At 38.8% G+C, this 20,677-nt stretch overlaps 1 protein-coding gene across 1 annotated transcript; it reads left to right on the top strand.

The window, feature by feature from the left end:
• Nucleotides 1-1,374: 1,374 nt before the first annotated feature.
• On the top strand, nt 1,375-18,859 carry CMKLR2 (chemerin chemokine-like receptor 2). Its single transcript, XM_054210303.1, has 3 exons — nt 1,375-1,505; nt 4,746-4,893; nt 16,047-18,859. Exon 3 carries the CDS (start codon nt 16,063-16,065, stop codon nt 17,113-17,115), a length of 1,053 nt encoding a protein of 350 aa, XP_054066278.1. The 5' UTR covers nt 1,375-1,505; nt 4,746-4,893; nt 16,047-16,062; the 3' UTR covers nt 17,116-18,859.
• Nucleotides 18,860-20,677: the final 1,818 nt, after the last annotated feature.

The raw sequence follows: 20,677 nt of genomic DNA, 5'->3' as shown, positions 1-20,677 counted from the left end.
TATAATCCTATTTGAACTGTGGATTTGGGGTTTTGATCAAAAAACCTTTTACATAAGAAAATGGAAAATAAGATCTTTGAAAGAATAGGTGTAGGCAGCTATGCTGGTGACTTGAATCCCGAGTGGATGGAGGCAGCTAAAATCTTGAGGAAGTATGGCTCAGGTTCATCTCTGTACTTTGGGTCTTTGAACCTAGGCTAGTTAGGCTTTAGGCAGTTTTTCAGACATCTAACTCAATCCATGTGTTGTAAGTTAGATGCACAACAGTAAATTCTGACTTCCTTTTGAGGGCTTCTTTCCTAAAACCTCTGTAAGTGACTCTGTAGTTCCTGGTAGTTTATGTGATGTGAAAAAGTGCACGTTGGTTAATCCCTATAAGCAGTACTAAAGATTGTGAAATATGTAGTGAAACAACTATAGTTTGCGTAGCCTTATTTTTATTTCTGTACTCTGTAGTTGTCTCTGAAATTATTTTTCCAAACACTGGCATCCTTTGTATGGGAGGAGACAGCACTTGAGCTAAAATGGAAAAATACTGTTGTCAAGTTTATTTAGCTATTCAACGACTATAATCTTTAGCACTCAACGACATATCAGAATGTTTGTTTTTAAGGCACCCTTGGAAAATTCCATGGATTTCAAGTGTTATCTGAGTGGCAGGTATAATATCTTATTTTATTGTCATGTGAATACAAAATTTGAGTAGCTGTGGTCTGAAAGTTATGTAGAAAATCTTTCCTACTTATTTGTGGAAAATGAGAAAAAATGCAAGTGTAAAAGCAAAATCTATGGGGGAAAAAAGAGGCTATTTCTACCAGTATTTTTTCCAGGTATTGTTCTTAGTAATAAAAAAATAGATCTTTTTCTTTCCCTTTCCTTGTAAATTATTCTCCAATATTAATGATTTCATAGAATGTAGCACCATGATGGCTTTGTTTGCAGGAGTTACATGAAGTGCTACTTTTAAAGATCCTGCTCAAACTTTTATGTATGTACACATATATATACACATACACATATAGCAATTCATTTATATGCTTGTGTGTTTTAACTTGACTGAAGTAATAGATGAAGGATTTTGCCTTCTGCAGAATTACTGAATTTTTTCAGCCCATTATACATGCAAATCTTCAGATTTCTAATATCAACATAAAAAGAGGATGTGGACCTGCCTAAATGAGCCAAACCTCCCTTCGTCAGGTGATTTGGTTTAAATGTGTCGCCGGACAATTTTGTCGTAGTTGCTGACTATGGTATATAGTGGGCAGTTAAGCCACAAGTAAACATTACAGCTTTACCAAAAGGATAGGCATGAATAGTCATTAGTTTCACGGGAAGGGAGGAAATTACCCTTTTCCTGATTGTCAGGTAGTTAAACTCTGTCTTTCCCGAGTGGATTTTAATCGATGAGGTGTTAATTCAAACAGTGAGGACAAAGGAACAGTGAAGATTTTTTTTTTCCTAAAAAAAAAGAACAGAACTGTAAACAGCTGAATCCTGAAAAGGTAAGTAATTTCTTTCTTGTGTTTTTCAGCTTAAATTAACCTTGAGAAAAACTAAGTATCTTTTGTTTGACCTAATTTGCAAATTCATGGTTGGTACAATTTAACTGAGTTAGTTCACATTGAATTTAGTCTGGGGTGTTCGTTAGTGCTGAGTTATCTGCACATACTAATAGGCAGCTAGATAAGATCCAGTGGTCTCAGCAGTGGGAAATAATTACCAGAACTATGAGGCAAATGTTGGTAATCTAGGTAAATTAAGGCTACTTTGTTTATTGCTCTGTAATTTGTGCTTTGGCTAATACTGGCAAAGTGTTTCTGAAGGTTTTTCCCCCATCTTTTTTTCCCCATACATCCTCTGCCATGAACTATCTGCCTTTGTTCTGTTTTATAGGGTTAAAAAACCCACAAAGAATCAGAAGTGCTTTTAAAACTCATTTGCTTTTCCATAGACCTAGTTTATTTACTGATGGACAACCCAATATCTATTATTTCTATGAAAACACTCTCCTTGGTCTTTTTCCATCAGGTATAAAGTAGTATTTCCCTGCTCTCCAAGTCCCACATGCACTATATGTTCATGAATGTATGTCCTTCTTCAGTGTAGCTCTGGCATATTGCCATACTTAATGCAGAGTAAAAACGTCAAGACTTCATTAACTTACCCTGTTGAAAAAGCACAAATGACATGGCAAATAGAAAAAGGCAAAGACATGAAAGTAAACAAGGTACTTTTTTTTTCCCCATTCATTTTCTTCCAAACTTTCACAAAATTATCTGAAAAGATCACACTCATAAAATTATGTCAATGGTTAATGGGTTGCACAAAAGTATATATTTAAAAAGCCATGTAATTTGGGACTCATCATACCAGTTTTACTGTGTCTGAGCACAGGAGGAACAAAAACAAGAAAAGGTTTAGGGCCCAAGCTTACATTCCTCAGGGACTTAAGATTCCTACTGTGGTTAATCAAAACCGTAGAAGAATAAAATGCTATATTTAGCTCTAAAGTGAAAACAAGCAGAACAAAATCCTTTCAGATTAAATGCAGTCTTGTCTGTAAAATTCTGTTATCTTTTTTTTCTCGCAGATACATTACATATGCTGGTTTTACTGTGCAAACTGGGTAATTGCTTATCAGAGCAAAAGTCCCTTTCAATTGAAAAGTAACAAATGTAGGTAGGACAGATTGGTAGACAATTCAGTTTAAGTGCAGTAATCTGCTGTTCTTGAAAAAAGAATCTCATTTTCTAAGAAAACTTGTCTCCACAAAATGTCTCCTGAGTCCTTAGCAGTTGTGACTTCATATTTGGTACAGCAGTAGAAAGGGTGAGGAAAATCTCTGCGTGAGGTTTAATCCTCCCTTGGCTCTGAAGGATGGAGGACCTGAACTATCATGCCCAGTACGTGTTAGAGTAGCTTTAGGTTATGGTGAAGGAAACAGCCCCTTAAGGACAATTCCTCACTACCTCAAAACTGCTAGAATTCACTGCACTGTCCAGAATACTCACTTCACTGAGAAGATGAAGAGCATTTGGCAAATGTGTGACTCGACTCTGCTTGCTGGGTTTTTTTTTACTGTAGATCTTGTGTGAGGGTCATCTACCCAGTAATTTAATCTTTTGTCCTACTGAAATAGTACTGACCACACCCTTGAATTAACTGCCTTCCAATAACTGGATTTGGCAAAGGATTTAAGAGACACACGGACTCATGTGCCATTACAAGCAAACAAAACTTGGCAGAGCTACCGATAAACGGTGCCTGTATTTAACCTATCCCAATATTTATAAAAGAACTACTATTAAAAGAGTTTTTATCAGTGAAGGTTCACCAATCAGTTACCTAGAGAAAACAGGAAATCTTTAAAATGCAAGAAATAAACAAGTGAGATGTCAAGTCATGAGGTGCTTGAGTCTTTCCATGTTCTTTCCTCAGGCAACCCCCCTCTTTGTCTCCTACATCATATATTCACAGGAATCATGCCTCTCTGTCCTTTCCCCATGGTCCAGGGACTCTGTGTCTGACCTAGCATAATCTCCATCCTCTTTTCATTCATAGCTTTCCCCCCTCACATACAAGCCATCAGCATTTTAAGTTATACTGGCAGAAGGAAGAGCTGTTGTCATGAAGGAAAGACAAAGCAGGATAGTTTTGCTGGAAGGAATTTTTGGTTCCCATTAAGAGAATCCGTGATTTGTGGACCCATAAGAGAGGTGCTTAAAACTGACAGCTTTGCTAACCAGATGCTGAAAGAAGCAGCAGTTTCCTAACTAACTTCCCTCTTCTGTGTTTTGTCGCCTCCTTTTCCTCCTTTTCCTCCTTTTCCTCCTTTTCCTCCTTTTCCTCCTTTTCCTCCTTTTCCTCCTTTTCCTCCTCTCTTTCTAATTTTTACTGGAATCAATAGACTTGATATCTGGAAAATTTGGAATTGACTAGATTCAATCAGTGTTAAACATTTTACATGGTTTGCATTAATGAGAGAGGAGTACCGCTGTTCGATTATTGCTTCCACTAGAAGATTTGGGTTTGGGTAAGGGCAGACTGACAGATGCTCAGCTGATTTAAAATGGTACGATGAGTTCGGTACCATCAGAGTCAGGTGAAGCTATGGTATGTGTAGATATTAGTGGAATAATATTTCCATTTTACTGACTGAGAAACTAAGTGACATGGAGATCATGAGGCCTGGCCACAAAAACTCAGCAGGCTCTTTACAGAACTGGGAATCAAGCCAAGTCTCCAAAAAACCCAGTTCAAATTTCTGACCAGTGTTGCACTGACTGACAGATGGAGGCACTAAATAGTGATGTTTTGAGGAGCTCACTTCTCTCTTACACACAAAAGGAGATTAATCTACTAATCATAAATACAAAATGAGCGTATCTCACGATACAGTTACAAAATGATGCTTTCAGTGTGACTTTTTAAGTATCTTTCTGGTCATTCAACATTATTTTCTATAAACCAGAGAGCTTACAAAGAAATACTGTTCAACCTCGTCTCTGCATAACAAAAAGCACCCTACAACTGTAAGGTCTCTTTCCATTCATCAGCCACCACATCTGTTGCTTGCTTGGACACTGACCAAAATGATTCATTCACATGTCTAACATTTATTTTTGGTGAAATACTGGGATTATACAAAAAGGCAATATTTCAAAACTGGGTCTAGAAAACCAAGGGAAGTTGGAAACAACTTCCTCAGCTGAAAACAAACACGGCGTTATATCATTCTGCAGCTTTATTAGAAGGAAGGCAGTAGCCAAGTGAAGCAGCTGGAATCACACTGAAGTCACTCTGAACTCCGCAGATCACTTTATTCTTCCTTCTGCGACAGAGCTCGCATCCCTGATTTACAGAGCATTTTGTTCCAAGGGACTAAAAGAGGTAGGTCAATCTCTCTGTTATATTTTAAATCTTTCTCTCTCTCTCTCTCCCTTCTAAATAACGTGTTTCTACAGCTACAGCAACACTTGCAGGCAGATCCTGTAAGGTAGTGGAGCACATACTAGCTAAAAGAGCTTCTTGGAAGAATGCGATACTCGTTTATTTCAAAGATTATTTTGAACCACCCCTGCAGCGAGAAAAGATATGAAAGTATGTGTGAATTTAATTTTTAATGACTTTTGAATGTGTTTATACACACTTCAAGATGTCTTTTATCCTGTCAGAGAATGGTAATCTGACCAAGATGGGGGGAAATCTGTCCCCCCACACTTTTTGCATTGGTTTTAATTTTTTTATTTGCTTAGGGATAGTATGTCTCCAAAGCTATATCAATTCCCAGTATTATTAGAAATAAGTACATCTCTTCCAATCTGAACAGATTCTAGAACAGAAACTGGAAATCATTTCAATTTAAGCGGCACATTAACAAACTAATTCTGAAGAATAAAAGTCAAGCAGAATTAAAAAAGGTTTCTATGATTTGAACTGGAAGGCGTGTGTGTTTTCCCCAGCCACCGTGCAATAAGGTAGGATGTGGATCTAGCTGTCATTAAGTGCATGGGAGCATGTTTCCTAGGAAGTGGCAAGAAGATTTGAAGCCGTATACACTACTGCACAATGAGACGGGGCTGGATTCCACCTCCTATTCAGACTTAGTGATAACCATGTCATTGTCACCTTTAGCCTTTCTAAATCTGATTTTGCAAAGCCAAACAATATCCCGGACCTGGTTTTGTAGATTTAAAGAAGATGTACAGATTGTCTATGAATTAAAACAGATTTGCTTTCTAGATAAATAAAATTGTATTACTGAATAATGTTAAATTTTTATTAATTCATAGCTAAGGAGAAGAGAATGAATGAGGGTATGTCAGGGTAAAGGAATTTGTCAGACCCAGTTTGTAGAAACTTATTCAGGATTAACTTGCTTATGACAGTTTGCTTTCACTAGCACCATATTCTTGTTTTGCCTCAGCTGAACTAGGAAATAGAAATATTTTGATAACCCGATTTACTTTTGTTTAATGTCACTGCAGCTTCTGCCCGAATTTAAAACATTATCAGTCACTTATGCCAGGCACACAGGGTAGAGGTCCAACCAAGTTTAGTTTAATCTACGGATTTTATATGTGCTATGAGTGATATTAGAGTGCCCTTTTATTGCACATAGAATCTCTTTGATTGTGATGTAGTGGAAATTATTTGACTCTGGAGAATGAATTCATGGTTTGGATTCAATAATTGCCGTTGTGGAAAGGGATCACAAGTCAGGAAAACTCTGTATAATGATTCCTAAGCAGGATCTGACTACAGATTTTTACTGTACCAGTGACGGCAGCGGAAAACTGTTGATAATAATGCAATTTGTATATGTTATACATTATAAATTCTTCCTTTTAATTTTAAGAATTTCTTTGTCTGCTGACAATCTGATGAGCAACTTCTGAAATGCTGTTAGATTTGTATTTATTTCTGATAGATTGATTCAAGAGGAAAATTTATATCTGTTTCCTAATAAAGCCAGCTGCCTTAAAGAATTTTCTTCTCCTTATGTTTCTTAAAAGCCACTTGAAGTTTGTGATCTGTTCCTAGATATTATTTTTTTTATTAATAACTCTGCTATTGCAAGCACTGAGCAGCTAGCTTTGTAGAGGATTGTAGTCTGTTGAACGGTCTTGTTATTTGCTTATTTATTCATTTTGTCTTATGGAATGTGCCAGCAGTTCAGCTGTCTCTTACTGTGCTGTCTGGTTGTCTGGCTAATTTTCACTCATTATTTCTGATAATGGCTTGATTTGTGTTCATTCAGTCTGAAGCTAGCAGTTTCACAACAGTGCAGGGCTCTGTTGTTGCTGGCTTTGCAGAAGAGAACTGAGTGGGAGGAACAGTTTCTCCTGGCCTGTTACCAGAAGAAGGGATTGCTGTGACTGGGGTGGGTGGTGTCCAAGAGACATTTGGTTTTAGAAGGGAAGATGTCATCATGCGCAGATCAACTCTCCCACACTTGCTGCTACTTTTACAGTGTGCAATGAGGCTCTTGAGACAAAAAGAAAAATTGTGTGTCCTCAGAAGAAGCATGTAGTACTTCCAGGGGAGCTCAGCTAATTCTGTGCTCTTTGTGTCTTCGATATGTTCCAGAGGTTGAGAGCCTGGAGACAGGAGCAAAAAGTCCTGCATTGGCCCACATTCACTCTTTTCCAGAGAGAATTTGTGCTGGCTTGTTGCAGCTCTCTCATACCTGGCCCACCATTTTACCGCATTACAATTCTTTAGATGAACTGAACAGACCTGCTGCAGATACAATATTTTCATTAGTGGGCTCAAAGGGAAACTAAAAGGGAAACTAACAAAACGCATTGCTACAAGTGAGATTTGTGTGCAAGGGTTATCTGCAAAGGACAGCACTCTAGAATTCTCCGTTCATTGCCAGGAACATTAGCTAGCAAAGAGTTTGCAGCCTTCTCCTACTTCTCTTTCCCAGCCCAGGCTCTCTTGTCCCTTTTTGATACTTCTTGAAGGATGTATTTCAAGAATCACATGGCATAGGTATGAAGAACCAGCACCTTTTCCCTCTATCCACAAAAGATATTTATCTCTTAATTCTTTTGGCAAGGTCTGAATTCTGTCTCCAACTCTGTCTTTGAATCTACTGTTTGGCTTTGAGCAAGATACTTCTGTTCCCTTCCCTACTCTTCTTGTGCCTGTTTATTCTTCTTAATTATAAACAAGACAGGAATTGTCTCTCATTATGTGCTTATAGTGCTTAGATCCAGTGAGGCTTTGATCTCCAAGGCTAGGGTCTTTGGGTACTTTCCCAACATAAAATACTTGCTTCTTTCAGCAAGTGTGAGCCTGGCACACAAGTTTATTCTCTTCTGAAGCCTTCTAGATGAGAGGCAGTGGTGAGTAGGAAGTCCTGTACCGTCAATGTAATATCACTTTCTGCACTACCATTTCTTCTTTCCGGTGATCCTCTTTTAACGAGCTCAGCCCCACATTATTTTAATGACATGTTTGGGAAATGTTAAGAACCATTGCCCATTTAAGAAAACTGAGTAACTTGTCCTAAACTCTTACCTGAGGGTGTTGTACCTGTATCTGTGTGGAGTCAGGTGAGAAGTGATTTGCAAAGGTAATGTGAGAAGCCTGTAAAACCGGTATTTCCAAGCTCCTAATTTAACATCTTAATCATAGGCACCATCTATTCTTACCAGTGCTAGGGAGTGTTCACAATGCCCTATTAGGGAGACAGATAAATATCCAGCCCTCCTGAAATTGCATTAACAATATGAATTTTTCAGTTTTGCAGGAATACACGCGGTGCTTATTTTAGGCTTGATCTTAAAGTAAATAAAAGAGTTAGCTTTGTATGAGTAGGAATATTAGCATAACACTGATACAGAAGTAGAAACCCTTACTTACTGGACACTGTGATCCTAGTTTATTAACCGTGAGGACATAATAAAGTATGTTATCTTATCAGCGGTAGTGTTTTGGTTTTATACTAGCAATATTTTAGAATTGGATGTTCTGATATACTCATGCAAGAGTATGTGTCAGGAGTAATATAACCATAGAAATATTACAATCATGCTAGAAGAAACTGCTGATGTAGATTTAAAGAGTAGAATAAACCTAGAAGAAGGGAGATCAGTTTAGAAGGCAGTACATAACCAAGCATACTGTTAGAAGTGACTGGGAAATGAATAGGGGAAATAGAATAGGATATAAGAAGGCCTATTTGAGGAATGAGTTGTGTTACTCATTTTCTCTGGGGTTAGCTCTTAACTCTTCTTCTTAAAAGGACTGTAAGCGTAACAGATTGCAAGCTGTTTTTTAATCTGTTATTTGATAGAGATTTTGTATCTTGCTGGAGATGGTTATTTTATTTTTTCCGTAATGACCTGTTGTTACACTGCAGTAACTTTAGAATGGCTGTTGTTCAACATATGTTTAATTGGCCTTAAGCAGTCTGCTGAGACAACAGTTGATAGTCTGAAAGAAATCTCTGCATTCACTCTTTATTGTCTGCTCTCACTTTGCTAATTCCTGTTAGGATGGAGTTGTGGTTAAAGCATGTTTTTGCTGAAGGAGTACAACCATTTAAAAAACATGCTCAGAGCTGCATGATCATGTAATGATCATGTGAACGCTAGGCAAAATCTTCTTTCATCACAAATATATGAAACAGTTGCAAAGTAGAAATTTCATACAATTTTTGCATGAAAAACATAAAAAGCCATGCTTGATTAGAAATACAAGCGTTCGTTACCTTATCAGTCCAGTCACTGTGAAGATGAGGCACTTAAAAAGTTTTAAATTGGGTCTCTCCATTACTCTAGGTATGTAGTTATTATGGTGGCTTGTAGTCAAAGAAAATACTGCTGGCATTTGTGGAGGAATAGAAAACATGTGAAACTTCCCTGGAACAATAATTCATTAGTGTGCGTATTTGGACACAGCCAATATGATATATGGTATACCGGCTGGGCTTTGTCATCAGAGAGGTGTGCTTAGTGCCTCTGAAGTATGTTGTGGGCCTGCAGAGAGAGATTAATGTATATGACAAGCAAATGGTGGAGATCCAGGTTCCTTTTCTCTTCAATGCAGAGAAAACAGACTAGTATCTGCAAGGGCTGCCCAGGTAGGTGCTGGCTCCCTCCAGCGCAGTGGGCATGATGGCACCGGGGAGAGCCTCTCTTCAGGAAGGGGAAGGTCTCCCAGAGGTGAAGCTGTGGTTTCTCTGCTCCATCATGAGTGCGGGAACAGTGTTACGTTTAAGAAAGGAGGATGAGACTGTGGTTGAACCTCTAGGCAGGGACTCTAGGTTTAGTACCTGGTTTGATCAGAGGCTTCCTGTAGGTCATTCTCAGCCTTCCCGTCTGTAAACCAGACTGATGGTACTCCTCACTTTAGTCCACTTTCACTAAGCGTTGTGAATGCCGAGGTGTTATGATTGGTTATGTAAATACTTTGGCAGTGCTGACACATACAATATAAGACCATATTTTAAATCTGTTTACCTAAACTTCTATTTTTATCTACTTGTAGGAATGCTTAAATTTTTTTCCCCCCCACTTTTAAGTGTTTCACAGATATCATCTGTCATTTTCTTGGCTCTGCTGTAATATGTTTGTGGACTTGCAGTGGTTCTGGCAAATCCTTACATTCAAAAGGAATATTAGAAAAGATATTTCTACTTTTAGCTATATTAATGGAAGGGAATAAGAGCAGGAGTAAGCACTAACTACACAGTTACCAAGTGCTCCTCCCTACATATCCTGAAGGCATCTGAGTTTCTTTGTCTTCTTTGGGGATGGAAGTCTTGATGCTTGGGATCAGCATGGAAATAAATCACTTTTGATGATACAGAGTTGCTGGTTGCAGATATTTATGAGCTACTTGATTGTGGAAATGGTGCTCTGCTCAATTGCAGCAGTTGTCTAGATGATTTGTTATATTCAGGCCAGACCTACTATAGATGCTTTTCCTATTACAGCAGCATTATTTAGCTATAAAGTTGGGTTTTCAATTTGTTGTTTGACATTTCTGTGTCGGCAAAAGTGCTGGTCTGAAATTATTGCTTTACCAATATTAACTGAGTCTGCTCTATAAGGTTTTGTTAATCCTGCTGTAACACTCACTTTGTGTAAAATGCTATGAAGCTATTATCTGGTCAAATGACTTCAATACCACAGAAGAACTGGTGTGTTATGACTAATAAGGTCATGTTTGGCCTTGCTCAAAGAAAGTTGTTTTTGGCATAAATTTTAGGAGATGTCTAGCTAGTACATTGCGTATAAATTTCCAACACTACTTCACTGAGAGATGTAATGGAGAATGATGGTTATTTGCATTCTTGACTTGTCTGCTAGGACAAATACATCTATATTATGGCTTGAAAAGGTTTCCAGTCACATATCATATTATTATGACCCATTCTAGTTGTGGAATTCAGGATGGCTTACAAAGTCATTCTGTACCATACATCTAATGACCATTAAAACGATAGTCAAGAGATAGGTGTTTGTGTATGTGTCTGTGAAAGAGAAAACATGCACACAAGCCTTGATTCTACTTTTGTGTATTCTAGCTTAAAATGCTCATTTCCTAGTAGCTTTGTCTGCAGGGACAGCTTAAGACTTAAATTATAACGTAGCTATGATTTAATTTTGTAGTATGGGTGTATCAGGCACTTCCTGCTTTTGGGATGTTTCTACATGGAGGCAAGTGGTCATCTTGGTTTTGTTCTTTTGAGGGAGAAATATAAGTCTATGGCAGTTTGTAATTTCATAAGTATTCCTTGTGAGTTTTAGGATCTTTTCTTATGTCTTTGTAAAATACTTGCCAGAAATATGTGTATACCTTTAACAAACTTGCTCAGCCTTCTGTGGTTTTAACTTCACAGACAAACTACTGTGTGAATTTCATGTTTCTTTTTAAAGCTAGATAAATTCAAAATTTAGCACCTCAAAAGTTCCAAGAATTTTTTTTGAGGGCTCGCAAATGAATTCAGCATCCAAACTTGCTGAGACACAGTATGACATGCACGCTTTAGGTGACCTTTTGAGAAACTAGTTGTTCTCAACACTTGGCTCTTGCAAATTACAAAAGTTGAAGTGAATCGATCAAATAAGCTTTTCTTTAGCCATAGATCACATACCTGTAATGTGCTCAGAATTATTCATAAAGACATTAAAAGGAGGGTTTGTGTAGTATATTCCCTCTGTGAAGTTAACTGTTGAGACAGCCAACTCCGCAAACCATAATTTTCCTATTAAGTCAGGACCCACTATTGTGACCTCTGAAATCAATTTAGCTGGGCAGAGGCTCTGAGCACTGTTTATCACACTGAACAAATAGATTTTGGGACTACCACTCAAATATTTGTGTTAACTGTTAACTAACATAGACAATGAATAAGCATTTCCCTTGGACCTCTCTGTAAATTTTGAAAGTAATGGGGACCAAATGTGAGATAGAGGTTGTGTGGGCTGTAGCCCAAACATGTGGCATAAACGACCAGTGTAATTAAGCTGGACCCTAACTTGTGCAGTGCCCAGAGAACTTTGAAGCCCCAGGAAGGCTTTGCATCAAGTCAAGTGAGTGCAAATTGCAACTGTTTTGTTTGTTTTCTCCTATTTTAGACTGAAAACCCAATGTAATTTCATTCCAAAGCCATTCCACTGACCTCAGGGCTGAGGCGTGGAGAGGTCAAACGACTTCCCCTGGTCAAACAGGATGCATGTGGCATAGCCATGAATAGAGTCCAAAGTACTAGTCCCATGTCATAACCGTAAGGCCATTCTTAGTGTGACAAAAGCTGTTCTATTTTAAGCAGATTCAATCCTTTTTCCAAGTTGTCGTTACGGCTCAACTTTATGAAATACTGTAATGGTGGCAGAGAAAATGAACTCTAGGTACTTGTAGTAAAAAGCTATGAATATGTCAGTTGAGATTCTGTAATTCTGTAATTCCCTGCTGAGATTCAGAGAAAGACAGTTCATGTAGCACATGAGGAAGTCTCTTCCCAGCAGTTCTGTGGCTTTGTATTTTAGAAATATTTCTTAACAATCTGTACTTCTTGGTAATTCTGTTTTCTGTCCCAGGATCTAAAAGGTACTAGCACCAAGTACCAGCCTGTCATATTCCTATGAAGTTGTTTAGTAATTAACGTCTGTTCTACAGAAGGGGACAGGAAATGAAACCTCCTGGTCAAGCGTCCTGAAACATATTTGCTTAAAATTAAGCGGCTATATTAATAATTAAGCAACTGAATCAAGGAGGCTCAGTTTTTAGAGCTGCTTGTGACCTCAGCAAACAGGAACAGACTCCAGTCAAACAACTGCTGAGCGTGCACTTTAGACAGACTGTTTACTATGAAGAAAAAAAAAAAAGGATGAAGTCTAAACTCAGTTATATTCACCCATATGCAGTACAACACTGTTCTGTAACCTGTGGCTGCCCCCAGGTCCTATTGCCAGGCCTCTAACCGCACTTTCCTGTTTATTGAAAAATACTTTCCTCCCTCTGGCTCCTTTTTGCAACACCGGACCAGCAGGGACTGAGCCAGTGAACTGCACCAAACCTCCCCTACCCTTTCTAGCAGTTGGCCTGAAAGCCAAGTGGAAACTGCTGGCAAAAAGTCTTGTTTCCTCTACCGAGCCTCTGTTTGCAGACAGGTTGATGGAAGTCTTTCCAGCCTGGAAATGAGACCATTTGTCAAAGATCATACAGGAAATCAGTGACAGAATTAGGAACAGAATTAGATTTTTTTCACTTTCAAGACCTAGACTTGAACTGTAAGACAGTTCTGACATTGAAAGTTTATTAATAAATAAAACCCAAACTCATGTATTTGGGACAATGTGTGTTTCAAGAACATAAACATCCTGATGAATTATGGCTAATGGTTATCCTAGAAGAAAAAAATCTATGTCTTTTTTGATGTAAACCAGCATAGCTCCACTGAAAATCCCCACTGCTTATGTTTTCCAGCGCAGGGCTTAACACTGTGAGACCTGTTATAGAAGTGCTTCATATATGTGGATGCCTCTCAGAGGTAAAAGTTTCTGGGCTTTGCAAATGTGATTGTCCGTCTTTGCTGAGCCCTAGCCGTAGAGTCTAGTTTCAGCATCTGTGCACAGGGAGCAGTGGTAAGCAATGTTCCTCCTGCTTTTTTGCCCCCGCTGCTAAAGAGTTACTGCATTGGAAGACTAGGAGTTAGAGATAAGAAAGAATACAAGCTTGGAAAAACAACTGCATTCTAGAGTTGCGCTCTTTCAACGGAGGAGTTTTAAACTGCAGGAGGCTTGGTAAATATTTGGTACTTATTTAGGTATGTTTTCTTTCTCCTGCTACACATCATCTTTGAAATTCTAAATATAAAATTAACGTTGTTGGACAGTAGGCAAATGTTTGTTATTGTCGTTATGTTTTTTTAGCACCATTAGGAAAAAAAGCGTGGGGATTGCACATATAGGGAGGAAATGTTTGAATACAAGTATTGTTGCATTGTGCTAGCTCTTGAGAAACTTAAAAGCAAAATTGGTTAGTAACTGCAATACAGGATGATAATCAGCAAGAGTCTGAAAAATTGGATTTTTTTTGTTGAATTGCGTAAGTTTGATTTGAAGGTATAGTTCTTTTTATATTAACCTGACTGTCCTCAGAAACTGTCCAAATGTAATGTTGTTCCAGATGTTAGTGGTACTGCTCCTTGTTTATGCTATTCCTCAGCAGCTGTTAAGCTATTTGAAAAAATGACTCAGATGGGTGGTACTGATATTTGATGCAGAATCTACCCCCAAGGGCCAAGTAATTACATAAATGCAGCCCAATAAGTATCATTTTATCAGGACAGCAAACCCAATAACATTCCTTCAGCCTGATGTAAATTACAAAGGGCAAATGTTATCATAGCCTCTTGACAGAACAGGCTGTATTGATTCTTATTACATATTTTTTTTTATCAAGAGATGTAAAATTACACATTTTTTCCCCCTTGTCCATCCATCTACGAATGAGAAAACTAATCCTGCTAATGTGTGTGCACATGCATAGCTTCACTTGCGTGATTAATCCTTTCAAAATAAGTGAACTGCGTTTTTGGAGGAAAGGTATGTACATGAATAGAAGCTTGCAGATGTGATTCTGCAGGCAGTGTACTTTGGAGACCCTGCTCCTGTTGTCCTTGGCATGCTAAAACTGATGGAATTACAGGAATGCAGGGCTGGGTTCCAAAAGCACGGGCTGAATTTCAGTTTCTGAATGAAGCTAGCACTCAGAAGCGTACCAGTGAGCTCATCCATAGTACAGCTAATGGGCTGGTCATGTCCTGCTCTCAGGGACAGGTTTTTAGTGCAGCTGAGCCAGACAATATAGCTTTAAATGATCACAGAATTTAACAGAATATTTGTTTTGATCATGGCAGATACTTTTGTGAGACTCTGGCCATCTGTGCTGTGCTACAGCTTGTCTCTACTGTGGAATGAACACATAACTTCTGAGTGTTTTTTCCTGTTCAACTTCTATTTGCTGTCTGTTTTCCCATTAATTCCTTTTTTTCTGTTTTGTGGTTTTTTTTTTTTCTTTTGGTTTATATTTTCCTTCTCCCCGCTCTGCTTCTCTCCCTCCCACACTCTTCCTTTGGAGTTTTAGAAGAAAATTCCTATGTGAAAAATCATGTTGTACTTCTAAGTTCCAGAAGCTTTTGCAACAGAAGAAAGCGGAGACTGTCGTTCTCTCTTAAAAAAAGAATAAAGGAGACACACATATTTTCATCTTTAGCTATTACAGTGTGTCGTCTTCTCCTGGGAAGCTTTATTTTCTTTCATCTGTTACCTATTTCTCAGCTCACAAGTGGAAGAATATCACAATTGTATGTATTGTCCCTGAAATAGGTTCTGGGTATTTCCTTCTTTACATCCTTTGCTGCATTGAGGAAATCTAATATGTTGAATGTGTCTGAAAATCAGCATTCCGTGATACAAAGATAGATACATGATAGAGAGGAATAAACCCATGAACTTTCAGTTGCAGGAGAAATTGCTGTCTATGATTTTGTTAAATATAATTTGAGGTGTGTATGTGTGGGTGGTAATTTTATTAAAAATAGTTTCCTGGCATTTTAGCTGCACTTTTTTGCCTACATAGCTGCCTGGTGCTTCTCTGATTTCTGACAGATATAATCCATAAAACTTGCTTCAAATGGGAACAGAGCAGTAAAATTTGAAACTTGACTAGAAAAGAACAGAAAAATCACACTTCAGTAAAACTTTGCGGGCTGTTCTACCAGAAATTTATCAGTGATACTGTGCTCAGTGGTCTCTATTAGGAAATAAATGCAAGGAAAACAGTTCCTGAAGATTTCAAGTGTTGTCTTGATTGAACGTTCTTGATTGAAATGTCTGTGACCAAACTACTCCACAAGCTTTGTGCTAGCAACTGACAGCTAAAAAGCCATAGCTATGTGAAACTAAGTCAATATTTTCTTTTTTTTTGTGACCAAGAATTTAAAGGAGTTGCAGGTTACTATTTGCAGTGCAGTAAAACATTTCTCTTCTGACTGCTCCATTTCTTTTCTTCCCCAGAAAGCAACTGTGCAACATGACATTTGAAGATTTTGAGAACTACTCTTATTTCTATGACCTGGCTGAGGAAGATGAATCACCCCAGTCCTCCCTCAGCATTGCCCATATTATTTCCCTTTCCTTTTACAGTGTGGCATTTCTGCTGGGAGTGCCAGGTAATGCCATCGTCATCTGGTTTATGGGCTTTAAGTGGGATAAATCTGTTTCTACACTCTGGTTCCTCAATCTGGCCATTGCAGATTTCATTTTTGTTCTCTTCCTGCCCCTCTATATTACATACGTGGCAATGGGCTTCCACTGGCCTTTTGGGAAGTGGCTCTGCAAAATGAACTCATTCATTGCACTGCTCAATATGTTTGCCAGTGTGTTCTTCCTGACATTCATCAGCCTTGACCGCTACATCCGCCTAGTCCACCCAGTCTTTTCCTACAAGTATCGAACTGTAAGGAACACCCTCATCCTTAGTGGGATCATTTGGATGTCAGCTGCGATTATTGGTGGCCCTGCCTTATACTTTAGAGACACGGCTACAGTTCTCAACAATGTCACCATTTGCTACAACAACTTCCATGTGCACGACAGAGAACTTATTTTGCTGACACATCACATTCTCATTTGGGTGAGGCTTGCATTTGGTTACCTCTTTCCTCTAGTGACCATGGTCATTTGCTACTCATTGTTGATTGTCAAAGTGAAGAGGAGAACTGTATTGACTTCCAGCAGGCTTTTCTGGACCATCATTGCTGTAGTTGTAGCTTTTTTTGTTTGCTGGACACCATATCACATATTCAGCATTGTGGAGCTGTCTGCTCACCACGATGAAAACTTGCACGACTTACTGCAGGATGGCATTCCCCTCTCCACTGGCCTTGCTTTCATCAACAGTTGCCTCAATCCAATCCTCTACGTTCTGATTAGCAAAAAGTTCCAGGCCCAGGTCAAGACGACGGTCTCTGAAGTGCTAAAATTGGCACTGTGGGAGGTGAGCCGCTCGGGAACTGTCAGCGAGCAGCTGTGGAGCTCGGACAACACCCATGCGCCCGTGCACTATTGTGAAACTGCTCAGTGACTGCTCTTGTCACCATCCCTCTCCAAAACAGCTGAGAGGAGATTTGGAGGTGTTCTTGACTTCACATCTGCCAGTCGGATGTGTATCTTTGCATATGCAGTTTTATGTAAACAGCTGGCTTAATTGCACTTGCTGCTTTCCTTGAAAGGTTTTTAAAGGACACATGGTTTGGGTGTGGTGTACTTGCAACACACACACAGCCTGAACTGAAAGTTATCAGTGTAAGCGGAATTCCTGTAACTGGGTTTGTGATCCGGGATGTTGTTGTAATCCTGTTGTTTCGTTGTGGTTCCATACCTCATTGATATCAAAAGAGCACATAATAAAAATATTCCTCCTTGCTATCACTGATGACACTCTTGATGGAGGCGTTCTCATCCAAGAGGTTGTGGCTGTACATCAATGGGGCACGAGTCTCCTGGTTGTCTTGTATTGCCTTAAGTGCGAATCACCTGGCGACATCCCAGCTAAGCAAAGCAATCGGTGGCTCCCCTCTGCAGTTGGAGAAGAATCCCAAGACAGAGAACGCTGAATTACTGCCTTCTCTTGTCAAATAGGAAAAATATGGAAATAAAATCTGTTATCTTATACTCAAAACTAAGACAGGAGATCCCATGTTTTCTCATCACTTATTCTTGTGCTTTTAGCACTAGTTGGGTGCAAAATAATGAGCAGATATTTCATACAGGTGTCAGTCTCATTTGAAATGTGCAAAGTATTAGTGAAAATGTTTCTTACAGAAGCTGAGATAAAGGCCCCCTTCCACACTCGTTCTTTTTCTGTGTTTAAACTTTCAAGCTCAAAGAGGTTTACAACTCCTGAAGAGCAACTGTTGGTTGCTCTTTATTGCTCTGTCAAACAAAGGTAAAGACATAATATAACATTTTGTTTGTCTTGGTGCCAATCTCCAAATACTAGGCAGAGTGAATTCAACAATGTTGTTAGAAGTCTGTAGCCAAATTCGGACTTCTTTGCCAAATGAGAGGCAAGACAGTACATCCAGGAAATGTACTCCCACAAGTCCACTCCCGTAAGAAAGATGAAGTAGTCCCAGTTACGCTGTATCCTGTTCCAACTTGTTGCTTGCTGCAGAATCACACATGCACCAATGCAAATGTATATGCTAAATGGGGTGGACCAATTTCCGATGCAATACCACTTTAATTAAAAAGTTGAATGTGGGATAAAGCTCCACTAAAAGTAAAAGCATAAAGCTTTGGGTAAATTTGAACTGGTTTCTCCTTGTTATTGGCCTAGATATATAGAATAAAACTGCCTTTCAGATAATCTGTCTAGTTTCTATGGCCTGCCAACACACATAAGTAGCATTTATACTGCAATTGAGGCCTTACATGTAGATATATTTGCTTTTGTATAAAATATATATATATATGTATATGCATGCATGAGCACATCCAGTATTGGTAGCTGTACAAATAGAAAGGAAGTCTGACTGTGGTCTCTAACTGTTTCTTTGGCCTCTGGTTTCAGAGTTTGGGAGAGTCAGGCAGGGTCGGTGGAATTTGGGCTGGGAAGTTGGTAAGCAGCACTCTTCCTTTGAGTCACTTGCTGCCTGGTACATAGTGACTCATCATATTTTGGCACGGTGCTGCTAAATGTATCTAAATCAAACATTCTGCAGTTTTTCTTCACATGTTCCCTGACATCTTTCTAAGAATGATGTGTTAGTACGACTCTCCTGACTGTACTCCCAGTGAAGTAATAAAATTTTGTTCTTTCCAAACAGTGTGTTCATTTGCTTTTCTTAGCAGCGATAGGCAGTGACCATCCATTCTTAGAACAGCTCCTTCCCAAAGATTTTTGAAGATTAAAGCAAACCCGGGCCCTTTCTACTGCAGGAATTAAGGTTTATGTCAGCTTTCTTCTTGAATGTCAGCTATGTGAGCACACACGTTGCTATATACAGTAAAAAGACTGCTTTTTTAAATGGGGAAACATACATGTGCTGTCTTGCATAAATTATCAGAAAGTCCCCCCTGAAGTAGACAACAGAGATACAGAAAAGAATTGAAAAAGGCCGAAGTCAGCCCTGGTCCATGGAATTAAGTGGATTAACAATTTTGCAATGTAACTACTACCCCATTCACAACAAGATCGGTTACAGAACTATCTCCAAATCATTTCTGCAAGAGTAATGGGAGATACCTAAACAAAACAGATAATGCTTTAAGTTTCTGTTTCCAAAGAGTGTCCAAAACAATGCCAACAGTTCTACTCTGCTTGGACTGAGGAACGTTCATTCAACCCACCACAATGGAAAAAAAAGGCAGATGAAGGGCATCTGTCTTATCATGCTATAAGATACTACAGAAAAACACTTCATATGAAATAGTTCTGTGATCAAACATTCATTCAAGAATAATACACATTTCGTAATAGAGGTTCTGGTTACTTACTCTTTATCTGCTTCCTCAACAGTTTGTACTAGTGACGGTTGTTATGTAGATCAGTTTGTAACCAATACGTATGTTGAAACTGTTTTCCCAGTATTCCTGCATATCACATATTTAAGTTACGGAACTTTCTGCTGATCTTGCTGTTATGGGGTGCACTTGGGAGAGAAGTGTCTCATTTACGCTAAGATGCTGATTTTTCACAGGCACAATGACGCAGTACATACTGAAATACTACGCAAAACCCCCTAACCCAGATATATGCGGATTCTGTGGAATTCTCTTGCCCGTTTGCCTATATCTGGTAACTGGGGAGCCTGTGCTCTCTAGCCTTTTTTGTTTTGTTCCTGTGCAGCAAGTTTCCCTCTAACATCAGGGGGAAAAAAATAAAACATACAGAAGAAATCCCAACAACTGAAGAGTTTGTACATAGGTGCTTAGCATAAATGAAACACACACACACAAATCCAGTCTGGCAGGTCAGATGGACGGCTCATAGCACGGTATTTTAGCAAAGTTACAGTCTATAAATCAAACTATTTTATCCACTTAGAGCTTTAATTTCAAGGTGAAGGAAAGAGTTTAAAGGTAAGAAGTACGTTGAATAGGAGGTCAGAAACAGTGATGGCCAAGGATAATAATAAAAACTACATTTTTGTGATAGAATTTTTATTTCATTTTTTTTCTGATATGGCATTTGTTAATTTCTTGCTTTTAAGAGCAGCACAACAGAATTGCTAAAACTAAGCTACATAATTTAGCAGAAGTGATAGCTAGAGAATTGCCATAGAAAGGACATTAATTACACGCAGGACGAAGCTACTCCTTTAGGAATTAAGTTTATGGAAGGTGGGAATGAAGCCTGTAATTATACTTACTTCCAGTTATTTAATCATGCTTTAAACCTCTGGCAGGCAGATTTTTTTTTCTGAGACAAATTATAAAACGCAGCTCTTATATAATCTGAAGTTGGCAGACCTTTAAACAAGGAGAATCAGACCCTGCTGTACCAGATAACCACACACAGATGCTCTGTGAAAAAAGAACAAAAAGTTATTTTAGCTGCTGCTGTCGGGCTTCGGCACAGAGCATCTTCATCTCAGAGTCACCAACGTGGCACATAAAAGGCTTCCATTTCACGATCACAA

The sequence above is a fragment of the Rissa tridactyla genome, chromosome 7 (genome assembly GCF_028500815.1).
Source record: "Rissa tridactyla isolate bRisTri1 chromosome 7, bRisTri1.patW.cur.20221130, whole genome shotgun sequence".
NCBI lineage: Eukaryota > Metazoa > Chordata > Aves > Charadriiformes > Laridae > Rissa > Rissa tridactyla.
The sequence above is the reverse complement of the archived record's forward strand: the minus strand, read 5'-3'. Positions and strand labels throughout refer to the sequence as shown.